Here is a 22372-nt window from a genome sequence, read left to right on the forward strand (position 1 = left end):
GCCGTCTGCATCATTCCCTTGGGTCACCGTAGCCACTGGCATCTGGCGAACCAGGCCGGACCTCGTGGTGGGCGGATCGAGCGCTGCGTCGGGAGCGGGAGGGCCAGACGCGTCTGTAGACGCGTTCCCTCCGCGCTCGCTGCGCTTCACCAGCATCTTGCCTCGCAGAGGAGGTTGAATGGTTAGTTAATAGGCTGGAAATACTTAACCTCTCTCCTATCAATTCCTCGCTTTTTCCTCTCTAATATTCGGAATCTCAATCAATCAATCAATCAATCAATCAATCATAGCAGGAGAGAACTGCGGGTCACCTGATTAACCAAACAATGCAAACACCATCCCCCAAAAATTACATCATCGGGACAACCAGATGGACCAGAACATGGCGGAATCTCTGGGAGAATATCAAGATCAACCCTTTGAAACTACCGGGGGTCTATGATGGCACAACAACATAACGCTGCCCTAGTCCAAGGCCGTCGGATGCCTAACAAGGTCGACGCTTGGATACTAGGGAGCAGTATTGCGTCATTGGCGGCGGCAGTTCATTTGATTTCGGATGCCAACGTGCCTCCCTCTCAGATCCATATACTCGAGTCTCAAAGTACCCCTGGAGACGGCATAACTAGTATTGGTGATCCACTGAACGGATACGATCATCGACCTGGATGCTTGCCAAGTTTCAATGACGTCTGCTTGGGAAAGCTGCTTGCTCTGGTGCCTTCCGCCTGCGGTTCGGGAAGAACAGTCAAAGAGGATATCGAAAAATTGCATGACCATGAAGGCTGTCAAGACGTTCCTATCACACACATCTTGGCTCAAGAAGATGATGGGCCGAAGAGAATGGAAATCGGGAAACTCGGCCTGGGCCTAAAAGATCGAATGAAATTGACGATGCTCATGTTGCGATCCGAGGAAAGGCTGACCAGAAAGCGAATTGATCAGCTTTTCAACAAGCCCTTTTTCGACAGCATATTTTGGATTGTTTTCTCTACTATGTGAGCTGCCTGACGAAAAGAAGACAAAGAGATCGCATAAATGCTAAGAATGAAATATTAGATTTACCTTCCAGCCGTGGCACAGTGCTGCCGAATTCCGCCGATGCCTTCGAAGATACTTCCACGAATTTCGAAACTTGAACACTAAAAAACCATTGGACTGCATTCAATTCAACCAATTTGAATCAATCATCATGCCAATGATCCAATTTCTTCAAAACCAAGGTGTTGATTTCCGACTATGCACCAAGGTCACGGATATTGTAACACATTCAGACCGTGGTACAGAAACCGTTTCAGCGATTAGTATATTGCGCGACAGCTTCCAGGAAACATTAAATGTTCGTCCTGATGACATCGTTATCGTCACCCTTGGATCTGTCACATCAGGCTCGTCGAGTGGTTCCAACAAAAGCCCGCCACCTCTGAAGACAATGATAGCCGAAGATGAGCTAGATGAAAACTGGTCGCTTTGGCTGGATCTGGGAACAAAGTATCCGAGCTTTGGAGATCCGTACAATTTCTGCACTCGCCTCACTGAGTCTAGGTTGGAGACCTTTACGGTTACACTCAAGGATGCTGAGTTCTTCGATCGTCTCGTTAAACTGACATGCGACAAGCCTGGAATAGGGCACTTGATATCTCTAAAACACAGCAATTGGAAGATCAGCGTCTGCATACCCCGCCAGCCGTTTTTCTCTTGTCAACCTGACAACGTACAAATCCTCTGGGGCTATGGCCTTTGTCCAGAACGTGAGGGCAGTTTCGTGAAAAAGCCGATGCTCGTTTGCTCTGGTGAGGAAATAATGGCCGAACTGCTATGGCACCTGGGATTCCCTTTGGAGCCAATCCTTAACAACTCCATCACAATCCCATCTGTGATGCCACGAAGGACAGCATCACTGTTGCCTCGAATTCGTGGAGATCGGCCAAGGGTAATACTAGACGAGATGACCAATCTCGCTGCGATAGGCCAATTTGTGGAAATACCAGATGAGACAGCCGTCAGTATGGATTATGGTGTGCGAGGAGCCCAGTTAGCAGTGAGCCATTTGATGGGTCTTCCTAAGCAACCAGAGGAGGCAAGGAAAAGACCTAGTTTTCCTTTCTTGGATTTGTGGGTTTGATGGAGCAGACAAAAGATACAATTTTAACATCATTCTCTGAAAAAATACAGTACAGTAAGCGCTGTAGCCCTCTGTCAAGGAGGCCTTCATCGCCAGTATTTAGACCGCAGGTGCCCTGTGCGGACCAAAATACCTCACTCGTCTTCATTTGTAACAGTGTACACACACACACAATTCATTAACGCCCGGCGGCTGAACCAAAAGGGCAACTATCACTGATCTAAATGTACATGCTTTAGCTAATGCTGTGTCTCCTTGGAGCCCATACAAGATTCCTTTCAGGGTATGTCATCTCAGAATATGATAATCGAAATTAGTTTTACCTGCAATCTCTCTCTTTTTGTTTCCCGGGTCCCATCTCAAGGCACTAGTCCGTATTAGGATATTTATCCATGTATCCTCAATGAGTCAGCGTAAATTACAGTAAGTTCTATAGGATCCGATACGGCGTTCTAGGCAGGGTCTTAAATCCCCATGGGGAAAGTGGATCTGGGGCGATCTGGCTTGGTACTTGTGCCCTCCCCTGCCTTTTATCATCGCTGGAAACCTAGTGGAAAGATATCTGAGAATTATAAAAAAACCAAATAATTTCCTAGCTCAACTCAGAGAACAGAAAGTCACGCTAAAGAAATGAAAACAAGGCATAACTAGGGAACAAAGAATATGGGGATTTCTTCAGAATGCAATAAACCGGAATCATAAAGAATCTTAACGGCCTGTCTTGAGAGAAAGATAAATTACATATCAACGCATTCTGTTACTAAACATCCACAGGTGGCATCATCACTATGCCAGCTTCGCATAACAAAAGTGGGTATACGCTAAGCATGGCTATATTCTGCACCAGTGACAGCTTGCGGTGCGACTTCTTCAGTCTTAACTGCGTTGGGACCAGGGCCCTGGTATAGCACATTTTTGGTGGGGAAGTCGTCAGAGACCCTGTCACTGATCTCGTGATGTTCGCTCAGGTCAAGGAACGATATCTGGGACAGGGTATAGGTCTGCATGGCGTGAGTATAGGCTTCCATAGAGCTCTGGGTTGAAAGGTTGCTCGCACTAGTGTTGAAGATGGATAAGGGAATTGTGGGCTGTGGAGTTTGCCCGCTGATGGGGATATTGTCAGAGTTCCTGTCGCTGATCTCATAATCTTCGATTAGGCCAAGAGACGATATCTGTGACAGTGTATGGGCCTGCATGGAGTGAGTATAGGCTTCCATGGCACTCTGGGTTGAAGGGTTGCTCGCACTAGAGTCAAAGTTGGATAAGGGAATTGTGGGCTGTAATGATTGTTGCGTTACGTATTTCCGGTCACTGGGGGAATCGAGTCGTGCTGTGCTGTCTGTAAAATCAAAAAAAAAAACTGAGGGGTAGAAACCTATGGAAACTTACTGTAATTTACGCTGACTCATTGAGGATACATGGACAAACGTAAGGCGGCGGATAAATATCCTAATACAGACTAGTGCCTTGAGATGGGGCCCGGGAAACAAGAGAGAGATTGCAGGTAAAACTAATTTCGAATATCACTGTAGCAATGGTTGGAATAGAATGGTGTCTGATCCCGGAATGATAGTCGCAAGGTTAAGTTGACCAACGTGGAAAAAAAACATCCTCGCAAAAAAATGAGTTTCACATGACTGATCCCGCGGTAATAATTAGGTTGAATTGATGCCTCAGATGGTATCAAATATTAATGGCTCTTTCAGCTGTAAAAATCCAGGGTATAATGGGAGATATGGTATAGGTTCCACGCACACAACATAGAGGAATTAGAACGCATATTACCCGCGAGAAACATGCTTTATGTTTCCGAGCGCCCAGCCCCAGCTGTACTGTAACAAGCCCTCTTTGGTTGATAATGTTGTAATATGAGGCTGGTGCAGATCAGGAACCAAGCCGAACCATCGGAATTAATCCCGAGGTATCTATACGAAGAACCAAGTTGATTGGAAACCAACTTGCTCTTCTCGTTGTATATATATAGCCTAATGTTTCCCTCTGAACAATAAGATAATTCATACCTCTGAACTACAACAATCACAACTCGACCTGGCATTTTTCGGAGAATCATCTGGCAATTGTAACCGTCGCGGCAATCGACCTGGTCGTGCTTTGCAAGGCGGCTTTTGCCGGCGTGTCCGTGCCACTCGGTGGTGAAATCGGGGAGGCATTCGGTCGGCTCGCGGCTGCATTGAGCATAGCATTGAGGGAAAATAGCCAACTTCATCATAAGCGACCTGACAACATGGTTAGTTGGCTTCCAAACTATCTTAGTGATGAAAACGTACTTGCTAGCTTCGTTAATCAAGCAGGCCATGGTAGCAGCTTTAAATCACCATCTGCATTGTGACACGGCCGAAGCAATTTGCCGTTGGATACAATCGATCTAGCACCAATTATCAGCAGCTGGCGCAAGATAGGTGTTCGCAACTCACCGTACTCGTGGCCTAGATGAGATCCCCTTATACCAGCCACAATACACTATTCCGATCGAACTCGTGGGAACGGCCGAACCAGGGCTGTGTTTCACTGCCCCTCCATGTCAGCACGATTTCTGGTGACTGAGGGTAGTACAGACTTGCTGTCAGTGTAGTTTGGCATCAGCATAGGCAAGCCAGGTACGAGTTAGCGGGCTCAGCTCGATTACAAATGCACGAGGGCCCGGGATGACTCCGTATCGCTGGAAATGGATGTTGGCAATATCTGCCAATGCATAGCTGTTTCGTCTTTGCTGTTCGTGTGACAGGTAAATCTTCAACCGTGTCAGGACAAAGTACCACTGAAGGAGATATTCATGGTATTTGGTCTAGGGCAAACTAGTAGCTGACCTGAAAGCGACTGCTCTCACGGCGAGAGATCTGGGGTAGATCCAGTGCTGCAGCCTGGCTTGTCGCTTGCTCAGCTACAACCAGGCTTGACAGCGCTGACCCTCAGCTCGTGATCGGTAATTTGATGCATCATTGGTTGGCTCTGCTCTCATAAAGACCGTGGTCTCTCTCGGTGGTCGTCGATGCTAGACTTCTCTTCGTTGTCATCGGATGCTGCGATGGCTCACTCAGTCTAGTATGGGACCGGGTCATGGCTGCCGACGAGGCTTCGGATCGGACGTGGGCAAGAGGTTCATAGCCGTCGGAATACGGAAATTTCCTAAGGCAGGGACAGTTAACCTTTGATCGGACAGGATAATGCAGGAGGGATCAAAACACTTTGGAATGCTACCCTATGGCTAACCGGAGGGCCTCAAGCCTTCCTGAATTGGGCCCGCTAAATACGCCAGGCGAAGTGACCGTTTCAACCAGGACTTTAGAAACAACGAAGGCGCAAGCTTACTAGGAGTCAGTGGCTTGGCCCATCAGGCTAGTGCACCTGGCATAATTTCAAGGACGATTGGGGAATACGGCTCGGTCGTGTCGAGTACAATATTGACATTCGCCCTATCACGAGAAAGAGACATCAGCGATATTTTCTGAAGAATAGAGAGCCACAAACAGATAGATTCCGCACTGAGGCTCAAAATGCAGTCCCGGGCATTGGGAATAGGCAGTGGCAACGCGTGGGGCAACTCACAAGACATGGGCTGGCCCATGGTAAAACAATCGGCTTCCTATACGGAGAATCGTCAGCACAGGCTAACTACTCTCAAAACTGCCATACTGATCGAAACTTACTTTGCCAGCTACTGCTGCGCGCGGCATTCTAGTTTGGTCAACTCGGCTTGGTAGTGGATGGTTTCGATCTATGATAAACCATCAGTAGGTAGTTTATGGGGGCCCCTCATAACTCACTGTCTTCGCACCCTGAGTTTATTATCGAGACCATTCCAGGTCCGTTGATTGAATTCCCAGAGGAACAACCGAGACGGAACTGATATTAAACATCTTCCACGTTAGCATGGTCTCAAATGATCGGGTAACTAAACTTACCTGTCGTTAACAGATTCCAGTGTCGAGCATAGACGGACTACGGGCGATACAACAGGTCAGTTCGATCACAAGTGCATGACATTTCGGGGTCGGGTCAGTCCATACTGGAAGAGAGCAGCTGGCGAAGTCGAGAAGTGTTCGATATTCTTTGCTCCAGGATGACAAGGGAATGCTTGAGAACGACCGTTCTGCTGGCGAGAGTTCGGGTACTTATAGCATTGTGCTCAGCCCTTACCCTTGCCCTGATGTAATGATTGCTGCGAATTGTGAGGGTCTCAACACCGCTGACCTCAGATCTCAGCTGGTTCAACATTTACCCATTGATCTGATGCAGTATTCGGAGGCATCGCGGCTTTTTCTTGATGATTGAGTATATCAAAAAGCCTCCCTCACTGTTGGCACCGTTTCAACACCCCCGGTGGTCCGCAGAAAAGCGCCGACGACGTGTTTCAACGGCCGTCAACATGGCGAAAAAAGACAAAGAAGATAAAATGCGATATCTAGGTTGTGGATAAGAGGCTCTGCGAACCACATGGTCTCTGTCAACGTCGCATCATTTTCTTAGTACTCCGCACGGGCTTCAACTGGCCTTTTCTATTAACATTGCACATGAAAGAATCATCTATCTGACCACCGCGTTGGATGTTAATGCTGCGCTCTCCGTATTCGAAAGCTCTCCCTTGGACCTATTCTGCGAAGCTGCTAGCTTCGCCAAAGTATGTGCTCGATTTGCATTTTAATTCTGCGCAGTACTGAACTTTTTCGCACTACAATGTTGATGAGGAGCTGTTGAAGTTCAGAGCGCATATTGGCGGTTTGCAGGATAATTTCCTGCTGAACGAGAAGTGAAGGAATTTTGGTCCTTGTGCCTATTAATCGGAAAGAGGGGAATGATTATATTCTCATCAACTTCAGTGATAATAATTTACTTACACAGGATGGTAAATGGTAAAGTGATCAGGTTCAGGTTCTCACGGAGCTGGTTACTAACTTTGTTGCAGGATATATGAGTTCGGGAAAGTTCCGCTACATCGATGATTCTGGTTCCAACTTGGAAAATCGAGTCGTTGCTTTCCATGTCAAGACTTAAATAAGGACAGACTTGGTTACTACTTAGAAGTGACAGCAGCTGGAATTTTTTATTTCCCCTACCCACCTAGTACATAGAGGACCAAGTTTTGAATCATCACTTCAGTCGTGCCATAAATGATTGAGAAGGATGAACAAGGCGTGGGCCTGGCTCAAAAAAATGACCTAGGCGCAACGTCCGATATCTTGAAAATAAACGTCGTAAAGATCGTAAACTCCTTTTGACGCATCAAGTGTGTATCAAGGGTAATGAAAGATGAAAGATGCCGAAGATGTGAAAAGAAATGATAGAGGAACTTCTAATTCGAGTGGAACTTTTTCAGCCGGCTGTACCATATATTCGGGAGACACTTCATGTCTTCACCAATCTGATGGCATGAAGGATATCCTCCAGGGACCACCCCGGTCCACCGGGAACGATCTCGGCCCAGACTTCCTCCGGAACCACATCGCCAGGGCCCAGAAGACTCCAGTTCCGGCTGGGCTCAGGCCTAATCCATTTGAAATCTTCAACCTCATTCCAGTGGTCTTGGTTATCAAGGTGGTCATGGTTCAGGGCCTAGATAGGAGCATTAGAATGGATATCCGGGAACAGAGTAGAATGTAAAGCTTACGTATGCCTTTGGTATACGGCCAAGTCGGACATTGGAACATTCTTCGATGATGGGATTGCTCGAGCAGCTGATGTAGACGTCATCGTCGGTACAGTTGTGCATGTGGAATTGGCGACATGAAACCACAATTATACTGTGCTCTACCTCGGTTATATGCTGGTCCGTTTACTTGGCCGCAAATCAGCAAGCTCTCTCGGACGCCTTTGACAGTCAGACTAGCATAAGGATTCCCGTCTGTGTTGGAATCGTCATGTCAATGATACAATGCCGTAGAGAGGTAATAGATGCAGGAACCGTAGACGTTGAACCCGAAGCCGGGAGCATTATGTGGAGGTTGTGATGATTTTCAACAGAGACAGAGGATACTCCACTAGCTGCGAATGCCGGGACAGGCTCCGACTCTAGTTGAGATTTAGCCTGCACCTCTGTGGGCGAGATTCCCAGGAATGAAGTTGGCTCAACTTCTGGCCACTCCTGCCGCTGTTTGTCTGGTTCATTGAAGGGGGTGGATGGGTCACTCGAACTTTGGTTGGCAGAAACCCGATAGACGATGTACCTGGGGAGCGGTCGCCTGGGATACTGCGACAGCCTTCAGTGGCCAAAGTAGCGACGTCGGAGAGAGAGATGGAGGGGGCATTCTGCTTGGTCTTGAAGCTTAATTGAGACTGAGGTTCGAATACAGTACGCGTCTCATTCAGTTTCTCCTGCAGGGCTTTGATTGCCTTGACGAGGTAAGAGCAACTTCCCCATGCAGTGATATTGTTAACTCTGCGCACCTCTGCATAGACCCTCTGACCATATGTAGGAATGTAGCTCGCTGCATCATTGACCTCATTGGATAGCCACACGATTCCGGCTAAACAGTGATCTGTGACTTCAGCACGCTCACTATCGACTAGCGATTCATGAGCGAAACCATCCATCTTCTCCTGCAAGGCTAAAAGAAGAGTATTAGTTTTATCTATTTTTATTTACGGGTAAGTGCTCTTGGATATGCTTCTGTATTAATGGGGATCGGACTATACCAGTGATTTCACGTTGAAAGTAAGGGAAGAAACGTTCTTTCAAAGGAATCTCAGCCTTCGAGACGATTTGTTTGTCAGCCGACAATCGGTGAGCATGTTGCAGTTCCGGCTCCACCATCGTGAGCGATACGAGTAGGCAGATGCTATAAAGGTGGGGATGGGAAGCTATAGCTTTTGGGAAATCGGATCTTGGAAAGCTCTCAGGCGGGGGATGCCACCCACAGTCCAGAGTCAAGACAGGATTAGACAATGGGGCAGATAGGTAGTAATGGGATATAAGTGAAGCTGCAGCAGATGTGCTCCAGTCAAGCGCTGTTAATATACGCAACCCACGCAGGCGCGGTTGTGTCTCTTGTGGTATGAGGCTGGTGCAGATCAGGAACGAAGCCGCACTACCGGAAATAACCCCGATGTGTGGACATCGCCGAAGCACGCCGCATTGCGGACGCGGCCGTGGCCATCGCCGGTGCAGCGGGTGCAGGCGTGAAGGATTTCCTTCTTGGCAGTGGGGAGCCGGGGTTCGTGCGCGAGCTTTGGGGTTTGCGGCTATGGAGTTGATGAATTCGGGCGTTCTGGCTTTGGAGCAGGGGGCGGATTCGAAGATTTTGCTTGGTGGGTCGACGATTCCAACCCGTAGTGATCGGAGTAGTAAGGTTCGGTTGAGGGTTGCGGCGTAGAATGTTAGGTCTGCTTTTCGGGAGGATGGGGAGGCTAAGGGGTTTGGGTTGGGGATTGAGCAGTGAGTTCCATTTGTGGGTAGGTGGACTCTGTATGAACAAGTATGATATCTTTGTGGGAAGTGATACTCGTGGTACATTATGGGAGTTTTGTTCCTGTTGGTGTTTATTCTAGTTTTGTTTTCGTGTTGCCGCCACCGGCATGAGGGCTGTGGTGGTTAATTGCATACTGTGATACCCTTATTCAGAAGGATCCTAGACAGGATACTAAGTAGGTGCGTACCTAAGTAACTACTAGTAGATGTGTATGTGTATTGCTGATCCCGTGGATTGACAACTTCTTTTGAAAATTGTATATAGTACTTGTACATGAGATATTATTCTTTTGATCCACTTTCCAGTAAACAATTCCACAATTCCCCGGACTGAATCTCCCAGGACAATTTACAAACCCCGCTAAACTCCACATAGTGCCGTATAGAAAAGGAGATGACGAAAATGAGACCAAGCAGCCAAGTAGGTAGGGAGGAAGGAAGGGTATTAAAGGAGACTCGACTCTGAACAAAAGGTGCGTCTATAGGAGACTCGCGCCAAGCATAGCACCATCTCGCTCTAATACCGGGTTCGACCTAAAATAGGAGCCCAGGCGACAGGGTGAGTCTCAGGTGTGGCATTTTCATCCTGCTTCCACACCTTGATAGCCTTATCCGCCTCGCCGGTGATGAGACGAAGACCGGTCCTATCGAATGTCGACGCCATGATACCCGCCTCAGCATCGAGGGAACCAGGCTGGGCCATCGTATCGATAGATTGGAATTGATGTGCAGTCTTCCAGTCCCAGAAGCACATGGAGCCATTGTCACCGCCGGAGAATATGACATTTTCATCATTGACCGCCAGCGAGTTGATGACGGCGTTTTGGCCGTCGAAGTTCTGTATGAACGCTCCCTCGGGACACTTCCACTGCTTGATACTACCGGTGCTGGCACTGGCGAAGGTGAATTCAGTCGGGTGGGTCGCAAGCGCACGAACACCCTTCTTGTGGTGCGTCAATACGCTCATCGATTTTCCAGCTGCAAGATCCCACAACCGCACGGTCGCATCCAGAGAGCCGGAAATGATCTGCGGATCCGCTTCCTGACACTTGATATCCGCGACTGTGCCCTTATGGCCCGCCAGAACGTGGACGTTGCTTCGAGTTCGCATGTCCCAGACACGGCACACGCCGTCCCGACCACCCGTCACGAGCAGGTCGAGATTCGGGTGCAAAGCAAGCGTGTAAACACCACTCAAATGGCCGTGGTAGTGGCGGATAACCTTGTTTGTCTCCAAATCCCAACATTTCACCATCTTATCCTCTCCGCACGAAAACAGATACGGGTGTCGTGGCGACACCGCCAGTCCGCGCACCGTCGAGATATGGCCCGTCAGGGTGAGTCGGAGGTTTCCAGTCGCCATATTCCAGATTTTGATCGTGCGATCGCCTGCTCCACTTGCGAACCATTGGTTATTCGGCTCGACCGCCAGTGCCCGCACCCAGCCCAGATGGCCGGAAATCACGCGCATCAGTTTCCACGGCGCGTGCCAATCTGGCGATTGTTGCTTGGTTGCTGAGGGTCTGGCGATCAGACTCTTTGGCTGATACTCGCTGCCTCCTGCTAGACCGGCGCCTCCTGCTCCCGGCGGTGGTCGCTTGACGAGCGGCATTGATGCTCCGCTCTTGTCTCCGGAGCCTTGGGCTTGCTGCGCGGATTGGATCTTGGGACGCTTGCTGCGGCTGCTTGCTGCGGCTGCTTGCTTCGCGGCGAGGACTGGGGGTAATTCCTTCACGTGCTCGTATTCTGCCTTTCGTCGGTAGGAGAAGCCGATCGAACCGTCTGTCGTGATGGAGGGCGTGACCATTAGGTACTCTGAGACGAAGAGGTCGGTGGCTCTCTTTGCAGAGGCACGGACAGCCTCTTCGGCTGACTGGGAGGGTGCGAAGTCCATAATGTGCGAGGGATTAGTGGGGAGGTCGGTGAAGGAAGGGCTTAAGACGGTTCTGGCGCGATAACTCCTAGGTTTCTTGCGCGAGGTGAAAACCCTGCGCCGGGTCGCGAGTTAAGTTTAGTGGTGTGGTGAACTCAGCGCATCTAGGAGCTCTGGTTTCAGATGGGGATTCGAAGAGTCGAGAGGAGGTTGGGTTGCGGAGTAAGGATGGAAATTCTCTCGCGATCGGGCTGGACTCTTCCAGTTTGAATAGCACCTTCGTTGGTTACTTGATGCGCCGTGGAAACAGCATGATCATCGGAATCAAAGTAAGTGCGATTCTTCTGGTTGTCAGTCGGAACTCCTTTCATAAAGTTGCATCACATTGCATCACAAATACCTTGGATTGTTCCCCGAGTAGATCTCCATGAGGCCGCTTTTCAGATGTGCTGAACTTGTGATTCTTTTCACATCCAGAGAGTGGCTGGGAAAATGTGATTAGCACTTCTGCTCAATATAAGACATAGAAAAGTCTTACCACGGAACACGATTTCTTGTCTCCTGGTTCCATTCTGAGATTGTATTCAAGATGTGAACAAGCACAGGACATAAACCGCATCTGAATCAGGCTTTCTGTATTTATATTTGCCACAACCAGATAGACAAACGTGTCAATGACGCAATATGTCAGGATTAAGTTACAGCTTGTCCCGATCGGGATCAATCATTTCTTTGTTGCCTGATGGACGAGGCATAATAGCTCGTGAATGGCCCACTATTTTTTGCGACCATGATTCGGTCACTATCGTCATTTAGGGTATTGTATGGAAAGAGGTGAAAGTCTGCTCAATTTAAAACACCTCGAAAAAACTAACTAGTGAAAGATGGGAATACTCGCTGGCAGTCTGCGTTGGCAGACGGGTCGATCGCAAGAGGACAAAACCACCACACTCGCAGAGTGCAGGAGAGTAGTAGACAAAGCGGTGCCCTACTGAGAAAACAGCATTCAGAGCATTCGAGCCCCTAGCATAACCGCAGCGTGCATCCGAATAACGAGGATAACATTGGTGACCCGAAAGGTGGATGGTGAGTTAACTATTATCGAGGGCTTATATACTGCATGTAAGGCCTAAGGCCTACAACGTCACCTGACATCACCAGAGCGATTCCCCCACTACACTAGTTATTTAACAACAAATTACGCTTACAAAGTGTATTACTTATAATGTCAGTATGAGGAATTAATGTACTGGCTAGTACTGAACATGTCCGATAGAATCAGATTATTGATTGATTGTTAAGATCGGTTGAACGATCTCAGGGTCTCTATATTCGAACTATGGCGTGTTATGACACCATACTAGGAGCAAATTGGGTGAATGATGAATAAGCCGGTCCCGAAGGGTCTTAGTTGTATTCGACCACTTCTTCAGTTCGTCATATAATGCCAAGCAATCGGACGGTGTAATCGACTAGTAATGTTATACTTGGTTGCGATACTATTTTGTCGGAGCAGCTGTAGGCCTAATTACAAAGGCGGTCCAAAAGTTTGAAGACATCGCGCTATTTTTTTAGCGCGATTTTCGCGTCAACCCCCACCCATCTTCTTCAACTACCCCCTACACCACCAATATGCGTCGGTTTGGCACTGAAATAAGTGGTAATCGAAGGCCAGGGGGTGAGCTTTCATCTGAGGCCCGCGCAGCTATTATATACGCTCATGAATGTGGTGTATCGCCTACTAAAATGGCTGCTGAGTTCAACGTCGCACGCTCAACAATATACTCTACAATCAAACGATTCCGAGAGCACCAAACGCTCAAATCACTGCCTCGTTCAGGTGCCCCTAAAGTCTATAGGTACTCTACTATCAAATACACTTGTTTACTTGCACGCCGTGAGCCTTGGCTAAGCCTTAGTGAGCTGAGCGCCCGTATACCCAGTCATCCATCTCGATCATCAATCAAGCGATTCCTACGTTCAAAATTCCTCCAGCGCTATCGAGCAAGACGTTGTATCCCAATTTCGAGGGAGAACGCTCGCAAAAGAGTCCGATTTTGCCGAAATTGGAGGGCTGAACGCTACAATTCCCAACTACAAAGCTTCATCTTTTCCGACGAATGCAGCGTTCAACGTATCCCTAATTTAAACGGCCAATACGTTACCCGGCTTAGAGGAGAAGCTTACCGGCAGGGAATGGTACAAGTTAAGGTTCATGTGAAAGATATTTGTCAAATGGTTTGGGCTGGAATATGGCTCGGAGGGCGTACAAAACTTGTGATTATGGAGCGTGACTTTTCAGAAGGACAGCGAGGTCGCGGAGGTGGTTATACAACGAAATCCTACCTGAAAGCGCTTGAAGAGGGGTTTATTGAACACTATGAACCTGGAACTATATTTCAGCAAGATAACGCTAAAATCCACCGCTCCTACGTTGCTCAGCGATGGTTTGAACGTCATGGTATACATGTCATGGAATGGCCGCCACGCTCGCCAGATCTTAACCCTATTGAACCTGTGTGGCGTATGCTCAAACGTAAATTATATGAGCTCTATCCTAATCTACTACATTGTGGTACATCTGAGGCAGATTGGAAGCTATTTAGAGAGTGTATATCGGAGGCCTGGGATGTACTAGATCAAAATAAAATTGATAGTATAATTAGATCAATGCCTCAGCGTGTAAGCGAGACTCGTAAGGCACGTGGCTACTATACTCGGTTTTAGCGATTGAAATTTTGTTATATATTTTGTAATTGATTATTCTATATTATAGCAAAATTTGGTGCAATAATATTGCATATTGCATGCAATATATATATTTGAATGTAGGGTGGGTAAAATGGCAGAATTACCCGTTTAGGCGGTGTCTTCAAACTTATGGCCCAAGATGGTAATTAGGCCCACAGCTGCTCCGACAAAACAGTATCGCGACCAAGCATACCATTACTAGTCGATTACACCGTCCGATTGCTTGGCATTCTTAAGTAATACACTTTGTAAGCGTAATTTGTTGTTAAATAGTATTTTCGAGGTATTCTAAATTGAGTAGACTTTCACCTCTTTCCATACAATACCCTAAATGACGAGAGTGACCGAATCATGGTCACAAGGCCACTCACGAGCTGTTATGCCTCGTCCATCAGGCAACAGAGAAATTACTGATACCGATTGGAACAAGCTGTAACTTAATCCTGACATATTGCGTCATTGACACGTTTGTCTATCTGGCTGTGGCAAATATCTATACAGAATGCCTGTAAGATGGGGTTTATATCGTGTTCTTGTTCACATTTGAATAAAATCTCGTAATGGAACCAGGAGACAAGCAATCATGTTCCGTGGTAAGACTTTTCTTTGTCTTATATCGAACAGAAGTGCTAATCACATTTTCCCAGCCACTCTCTGGATGTGAAAAGAATCACAAGCTCAACACATATGAAAAGCGGCCTCGTGGAGATCTACTCGGGGAACAATCCAAGGTATTTGTGATGCAACTTTATGAAAAGGAGTTCCGACTGACAACCACAAGAATCGCACTTACTTTGATTCTGGTGATCTGGCTCTTTCCGCGGCGCATAAAGTAACCAACGAAGGTGCTATTCAAACTGGAAGAGTCCAGCCCGATCGCAAGATCATTTCCCACCCTTACTCCACGGTACCTCACACCAGCAATGTTGATAAGGATGCCAACGAGGACTTGTACAGGAGTAAAAGCTTGAGCCGTGAAAGACGAAGTCCTCTCTATCAGGGCGCAAATATTAAGCATAAGAACCCCATGAACAAGGGGGACAAGGGCGAGTTGGATGATATCGCACGTTAAGTTGTGAATATCTCAAACGTTGAAGCCACTTGCGTTTTTGTGATTGAGTTTCTGACTGAGACTGTTGCGTTGAAGTTGAACAAGTAAAGAAGTATCAATTGAGACGCGAGCAGCCGAAAGAATCCTGCCACTGAAAGTAGCAGAAAATCGCGAAGCGATTGAAGCGACCGAGGGAGATCGGACGGGACTATGAACGGGTTGGAACCGCCTCGTATGTAAGCAGGGATTCAGGGCGATGGGAGAATGATTTTTTTGCCGCACGCTTTCGCCAATGAAGGTGTTCTTCTCTATGGTCGAATAATCGCCACCGAAGGGGAGAGTAAAGGAAAGCGTTCGAACAGTTGGAGAACTGGGAGAGTAACAGTTGATGACACGGGCAACCAAATCCGTTCAACGGCGGAGAATGCCGAATACGACGGGACATCCGAACTTATTTGGCCTCTTGTAACTAGCTCCCTCTTGAGCTTCGGCAGTCCCTTTTTAACGTCTACTGAATACCATCTTTAATATACTGCATTTCACACCCCGTCAAGTTAAAAATTATGCATATGCCTGTATGTTTAGCCCAGTTTTACGATTCTTGTTGTCATTTCAGATGCAATAAACGAGGCTATATATACCATGAGAAGATCAAGCTGATTTCCAATCAACTTGGATCTTAGTATAGGAAAATCGGGATTATCTTTGATGGTCCGGCTCCATTCCTGATCTGCACCAGCCTCATATCACAAGAGACACAACCGCACCTGCGTGGGGTTGCGTATATTAACAGCTCTTGGCTGGAACAATCTACCGCAGCTTCACTTATATCCCATTACTACCTATCTGCCCGATTCTCTCATCCTGTCTTGACTCTCCATCCCTGGTATTCCCTCGGGATTCCCTGCACTATGGGTGGCATGGCCTATTTGAGAACCGACCGACGTCATTCCTATTCCATCCCCCGCCTGCCAGCTTTCCAAGTTCCGATTTCCCCAAAGCTACAGCTTCCGATCTCCTCCTTTATAACATCTACCTACTCGTATCGCTCATGATGGTTGAACTGGAAGTGCAACATGCTCCCCGATTGTCGGCTGACAACCAAATCGTCTCGAAGGCTGAGATTCCTTTGAAAGAACGTTTCTTCCGTTACTTTCAACGTGAAATCACTGGTATAGTCCGATCCCCAGTAATCCAGAAGCACATCCAAGAGCACGTGCCATAAGTAAAAAGGGATAATACTGATGCTCTTCTTTTAGCTTTGCAGGAGAAGATGGATGGTTTCGCTGATACAACGCTAGTCGGTGGTGAGCGTGCTGATGTCACAGATCACTGTCGAGCCGGAATCGTGCGGCTGTCCAATGAAGTCAATGATGCAGCGAGCTACATTCCTACATATGACCAGAGAGTCTATGCAGAGGTGCGCAGAGTCAAGAATTTCACTGCATGGGAAGTTGTGCTTACCTAGTCAAGGCAATCAAAGCACTGCAGGATAAACTGAATGAGACGTGTGCCGTATCCGAACCTCGGTCGCAGTTCAGCTTCAAGACCAAGCAGAATGACTCCTCCATCTCTCTCTCTGACGCCGCTGCTTTGGCCACTGAAGGTCGTCGCAGTATCCCGGGCTACCGCTTCCCAGGTACATCTTCCATCGGGTCTTCTGGCAACCAAACTCCGAATGACCCATCCACCCCCTTCAATGAACCAGACAAACAGCCGCAGGAGCGGCCAGAAGTTGAGCCAACTTCATTCCCGGGAATCTCGGCCACGGAGGTGCTGGCTAAATCTCAACTAGAGTCGGAGCCTGTCCCGGCATTCGCAGCTAGTGGAGTATCCTCTGTGTCTGTTGACAATCATCACAACCTCCACATCATGCTCCCGGCTTCGGGTTCAACGTCTACAGTTCCTGCATCCATTACCTCTCTACGGCATTGTATCATTGCCATGACGATTCCCACCGCAGACGGGAAGCCTTATGCTAGTCTGACCGTCAAGGGCGTCCGAGAGAGCTTGCTGATTTGTGGCCAAGTAAATGGACCAGCCTATATGACCGGGGTAGAACACAGTATAATTGTGGTTTCATGCCGCCAGTTCCACATGCACCACTGTACCGACGTCGACGTCTACATCAGCTGCTCGAGCAATCCCATCATCGAAGACTGCTCGAATGTCAGATTTGGCCGAATACCAAAGGCATACGTAAGCTTTGCAGTCTACTCTCTTCCTGGACATCCATTCTAATGCTCCTATCTAGGCCCTGAACCATGACCACCTTGATCATCAAGACCACTGGAATGAGATCGAGGATTTCAAGTGGGCTAAGCCTGAGCCCAGCCGGAACTGGAGCCTTCTGGACCCTGGCGACGTGGTTCCGGAGGAAGTTTGGGCCGAAATCGTTCCAGGTGGGCCGGGATGGTCTCTGGAAGATATCCTTCATGCCATCAGATTGGTCAAGACATGAAGTATCTCCCGAGTGTATGGTACAGCCGGCTGGAAAGGTTCTATTCTATTCGAATTAGCAGTTCCTCCTCTTTGATTTTCACATCTTCGGCATCTTTCATCTTTCGTTACTCTTAATACACACTTGATGCGTCACAAAGAGTTTACGTTCTTTACCATGTTTATTTCCAAGATATCGGGCGTTGCGTCTAGGTTATTTTATGATTCAGGCCCACACCTCGTTCATTCTTCTTAATTATTTCATGGAGCAATTGAAGTGATGATTCAAATCTAGGTTGTCTATGTACTAGGTGGGTATGGGAATAAAAAGTCCAGCTGCTTTCACATCTAAGTGGGAACCAAGGCTGGCCCTGTTTAAGTCTTGACAAGTAAACGGGGACTCGATTATCCAAATTGGAACCAGAATCATCGATGTCATCTATCTAGCGGAACTTTCCAGAGTTCATATATCCTGCAACAAAGTTAGTAACCAGCTCCGTGAAAACTTGAACCGAACACACTACCAATTACCATCCTATGTAAGTGAATCATTATCACTGAAGTTGATGAGAATATACTCATTCCACTCTTTGCGTTTAACAGGCACAAGGACCAAACTGTTCCACTTCCCGTTCCACGGGAAATTATACTGCAGACTAGCAATATGCACTCCAAACTTAGACAGCCCCTCATCAAAATTATAGTGCAAAAAGGTGTCAGGGATATACATGAGGCATAGACGCTAAGTGGAGGAACGGACCCACATGGTGCATCTGGGTTCCCCTGAACGCGAGGAAGCTGTCTTTCTTTTGCTTCCTCGCGCTACGTCTTGTATCTAGAGTCGACTGTAGCTTTCGTTAATATTGATCATTCATTGGAAAGACACGCTCCTCATCAACAGATACGTGAGACCCTCACAGGGTATTGCTGATAGGCTATTTAATTATGGTAAATGCAATGGTAGGCTCAGGCTCCCAGGAGCTCATAGCCACATTTGGACCAATCATTTCTAATGATGCTTTGTGGCACTTGTGGACCATTCATGGCACCGATTGGTTCATTATTCCTCCGTATCAATATTTACAACCCACAGGCTCCTGGGAGCCAGGCCAATTATCAACCAATCATTTCATTGGAGACTTATGCGCATGTGGGCCTTTGGTGACACTAATTGGGTGATGTTTCCTTGTAGTAGCTACCATCTTCCCGTGTCCACTTAGTTCCCAGGAGATCGATGTGGGTATTGCTATACGCAAAGACGAGGTCGATAGCAGAAGAAATTGTTCTGCGAAATCATAATTGATCTAGTGACTCACTAACTATACAAGGAGCTCTTTCGTGGGATGTGGGCTGTGCGAATCAGTCCCACGCTGCACCATAGCTTGTATCTGCTTGATATTGTGTAGGCGTAATGCATTTTCTCCGATATACGAGTTAGGCAATGAAGCATCCTGCGGCTTGGCTGGTAGGGATCTAGGGTCGCAATATGGCATGGTGTTTGCCTGTCTTTGATGAGGTGTTCGTTGCGTGGAGTAATGGGCTCATCACCGGTGAGTGAAATGAAATGATATGACCTCATCGCTTTACCCGTCGCATTAAAGGGCGGACTCACGGTGGTGAATGGTGATAACCGTCGTCGGTTCTTTTCTGCGGCATCCTCACTGTTGAAACCATGCCAACAGCCAGAAAATGTTTTTCATCTTCCGGATCACCAGGCGCAAAATGCAATGCCTCTGAGAGCTACTTCGAACCAGTGATGAAATGTTGAGCCAGTTATCATTGAAGAGAATTTTGTGTTTGAGCCCTCACAATTCACAATCATGATCTCATTGACGCAGACCGAATGCCTTGCTGGATTGCTATAAATACCCGGTCCCTCGCCAGCAGACTAGTCGTTCGCAAGCATTCCTTTGTCACTCCGGTTAAACGAATATCGATGAATTCTCGTTTCCGTGGCTACTATTTGGTATGTTGACTTTACAATTGTGCAACGAAATTGACTGACTTGTTGCGTCCCACCAGCCTGGCTTTTCTCGACACAAGAGGCCTTCGAACAACAGCAAGTGAGTGTAGCTGCACAGTCATTTTGAATCATGCTAACATGAGAAAAACGCTCGATATCAGCCCCGCCGCCACTATTCCTCTGAGAAGCCATTGAACGAAACTTTCAGGATGATCTGGAATGGTCCAAGCTGCGAGCACGGTGAGTTATATGTTGTCTTTATAAGCTACCCGCTAATGATTGAAGATAATTAGGTGCCATCCTTTATACGATCCCCTGCAGTGGACAGCAATAACTGACAACGTAGGTTTAAAGACTGCAGCAATTTCAAAGGCAGATACAATGTGCTGACGACCCTCTCTGTAGGATGGAAAACTTCCTATCGCGAGTCGCTCAATATCTTGTAAGTCCCGCTGGTGCTTTGCCCCTGTCCATTCCCAACACCCGGTACTGCATTTCAATCTCCGTAAAAATGCTATCCGTTCGTGGCTTTCTGTTTCTCAGGAACTATCGCTGATGATTCTTTTTCTTCATAGGGCGCGCGTCAATATTACCTTCGACCTGACAGAGCTATGTTCCCCCCTCGTCTTCAAAACTGAACCAGCTTCAACAACCTGATGGGCCAAGCCACTGAATATTACTACGCTTGCGCCTTTGTTCTTTCTGAAGACGTGGTTGAGATGGCCACTTCACCTGGCTTATTAGCGGGCCCAATTCAGAAAGGCTTGATGCCCTCTGCTTAGCCATACGGTAAAATTCCAAAGTGTTTCCATTTTGTCTCTTCGGCATCACCCTGTCCGGACAAAGGTTGGCAGTCAATGTATTAGTAACTCGCAATATTCTGACGGCTATGAACCTCCTGCCCACGTCCGATCCGAAGGCTTGTCAGTAGCCATGAGCCGGCCTCACTGTTGACCGAGCGAGCCATCCGAGCATCCGCGACAACGAAGAGAAGCCGAGAATCGACGGCCACAGAAAAAACAACTAATTCCCCGAGGAGCATCAATCAGCAAATTGGAACGAGCTATTGGCAATAGTCTAAAAGCCAGATATTTCAACCCCTGACTTCAGTTGAGCAAGCGATAAGACAGGCCATGGCTTAGATCTACCATAGATCCCTCGCCGCGAGGCCAGTCATTTTTAGGTCAGGTCGAAGTTTGTCGTAAGCAAAATACCATGAATCTCTTGTCCAGTGGTACTTTGCCCTGACACGGTTGAAGATTTGCCCAGAGCCGTGCATTGGCAGATTCAGCCAACATCCATTCCCCGTGGTACAAAGTGATCCTGGGCCCTCGTGCACATGGGATCGAGTTGACGCCTGCTACTTCGTCTCTGGTTTGCCTATTCCAATGCCAGACTACACCGACAGCAAGGCTCTACCACTCCTCAGCCACCGGACACCATGCTGACCTCGGATGGCAGTGAAACACAACCCTGGTTCGGCCTTTCCCACGAGTCCGGCCGGGGTGCTGTTCGCAACTGGTAGCAGGGGATCTCATCTGGGGCATGAGCACGGTGAGTGGCGAACGACCACCTTACGCCAGCTGCTGATAATCTGTGCTAGATCGAATGCTCCTCCTCGATGTCATTACCGATGTTGTAGTTCAGAGGTATGAATTATCTTATTGTTCAGAGGGAAACATTAGGCTATATATATACAACGAGAAGAGCAAGTTGAATTCCAATCAACTTGGTTCTTCGTATAGATATCTCGGGATTAATTCCGATGGTTCGGCTTGGTTCCTGATCTGCACCAGCCTCATATCACAAACAGTTGATACTGTGAAGCCCGGCAAGTCGTTTTGCAGCGTGAATCAGACTTAAGGCAGGCCGTTCAAGCCTTCGCCACTTCCGAAGGCCCATCTCGTGTGTGAGGCGCCAGATCGAAGTTTTTTTATCTTACAATCAACCTCAGGGAGGAGATATTCTCGCTTGATAGAGGGCTCCCTTTGAATAGTGTCGTATATATGATCTCGGTCCTCCTCCGAGCTTCCGCGGAGCACCAGGGCGAGGGCGTGGAGCACAGTTTAAGCGATTCTTCGCTTCGCGTAGCGTATACTGTGCTTTTGGAACCCCACAGTAGGTTTCCTCGGAGTACCCGCCACTACACCATCGCTGCCGGCTGATTAACTTCAGTGCGGTGCATTTCCAGCTCCCAGGGGCTCTGAGAACCTCGAAAACGACGATTAAGGAGCTCGAAGATTTTCAGAAGGTCAGAGGTTCGTTGATTCTGCTTTGGGTGAGCAAAGTCGTGAGCGCAAAATAAGGCCATAATAACCCGAGTCTGAAACATACAGTTATCACATCTTCTGCGTCCGCCGATGAAAATCGAATCAGTTGGTTGACCGACTCATGGTCACCAAGGACGGCGTCGATCCAAGAATCAGCAACATTCAATTCCCAATTGCCTTCCGAAGACCGCAAATCTGGATGCTGTTGGGATATCGAGAGAAGCTTGCGTTCGATGGCGGGGACAGAACGGTCATAGCCTCGACGCAAGAGCAGGAAGCGCACTGCTTTACAGCAGATTTGTCGCGAGGAAAAATAAACTGCAATAGTCACCTCGTCGGCTGACCACTGGTTTCCAGGCGGCATTTCAGTCGGTGCCTACCTCTTGAGTCACACCTGGGCGACCTTCATGTACCCATGGAGATGAGAAAAAGGAGAGGGCGAAGACTAGTAATCTTGAGTCGGGAGCTGGCGATTGC

At 47.9% G+C, this 22372-nt stretch overlaps 7 protein-coding genes across 7 annotated transcripts; 3 read left to right on the top strand and 4 right to left on the bottom strand.

Moving 5' to 3' along the window:
* Positions 1–441: 441 nt before the first annotated feature.
* Positions 442–2125, top strand: N7481_001336 (oleate hydratase; the record flags this gene model as incomplete). The annotated part of the gene is made up of 2 exons (XM_057260555.1): positions 442–998; positions 1060–2125. The coding sequence occupies 2 exons, from the start codon at positions 442–444 to the stop codon at positions 2123–2125; spliced, it is 1623 nt and encodes a 540-aa protein (XP_057128387.1).
* Positions 2126–2946: 821 nt separating this feature from the next.
* Positions 2947–3342, bottom strand: N7481_001337 (uncharacterized protein; the record flags this gene model as incomplete). The annotated part of the gene is made up of 1 exon (XM_057260556.1): positions 2947–3342. One exon carries the CDS (start codon positions 3340–3342, stop codon positions 2947–2949), a length of 396 nt encoding a protein of 131 aa, XP_057128388.1.
* A 4147-nt stretch (positions 3343–7489) lies between these two features.
* N7481_001338 (uncharacterized protein) lies at positions 7490–8894 on the bottom strand (the record flags this gene model as incomplete). The annotated part of the gene is made up of 4 exons (XM_057260557.1): positions 7490–7696; positions 7752–7891; positions 8308–8688; positions 8777–8894. The coding sequence occupies 4 exons, from the start codon at positions 8892–8894 to the stop codon at positions 7490–7492; spliced, it is 846 nt and encodes a 281-aa protein (XP_057128389.1).
* Positions 8895–10065: 1171 nt separating this feature from the next.
* Positions 10066–11442, bottom strand: N7481_001339 (WD40 repeat domain-containing protein; the record flags this gene model as incomplete). Its single annotated transcript, XM_057260558.1, has 1 exon — positions 10066–11442. One exon carries the CDS (start codon positions 11440–11442, stop codon positions 10066–10068), a length of 1377 nt encoding a protein of 458 aa, XP_057128390.1.
* Positions 11443–14755: 3313 nt separating this feature from the next.
* Positions 14756–15244, top strand: N7481_001340 (uncharacterized protein; the record flags this gene model as incomplete). The annotated part of the gene is made up of 2 exons (XM_057260559.1): positions 14756–14765; positions 14931–15244. 2 exons carry the CDS (start codon positions 14756–14758, stop codon positions 15242–15244), a joined length of 324 nt encoding a protein of 107 aa, XP_057128391.1.
* A 1033-nt stretch (positions 15245–16277) lies between these two features.
* N7481_001341 (TBCC domain-containing protein) lies at positions 16278–17684 on the top strand (the record flags this gene model as incomplete). The annotated part of the gene is made up of 4 exons (XM_057260560.1): positions 16278–16395; positions 16483–16643; positions 16697–17422; positions 17478–17684. The coding sequence occupies 4 exons, from the start codon at positions 16278–16280 to the stop codon at positions 17682–17684; spliced, it is 1212 nt and encodes a 403-aa protein (XP_057128392.1).
* A 4185-nt stretch (positions 17685–21869) lies between these two features.
* N7481_001342 (uncharacterized protein) lies at positions 21870–22259 on the bottom strand (the record flags this gene model as incomplete). The annotated part of the gene is made up of 1 exon (XM_057260561.1): positions 21870–22259. The coding sequence occupies one exon, from the start codon at positions 22257–22259 to the stop codon at positions 21870–21872; it is 390 nt and encodes a 129-aa protein (XP_057128393.1).
* Positions 22260–22372: the final 113 nt, after the last annotated feature.

Source organism: Penicillium waksmanii (assembly GCF_028829765.1).
Source record: "Penicillium waksmanii strain IBT 27052 chromosome Unknown utg000001l:1.0-4852451.0:1.0-4856178.0, whole genome shotgun sequence".
In the NCBI taxonomy this organism is placed as follows: domain Eukaryota; kingdom Fungi; phylum Ascomycota; class Eurotiomycetes; order Eurotiales; family Aspergillaceae; genus Penicillium; species Penicillium waksmanii.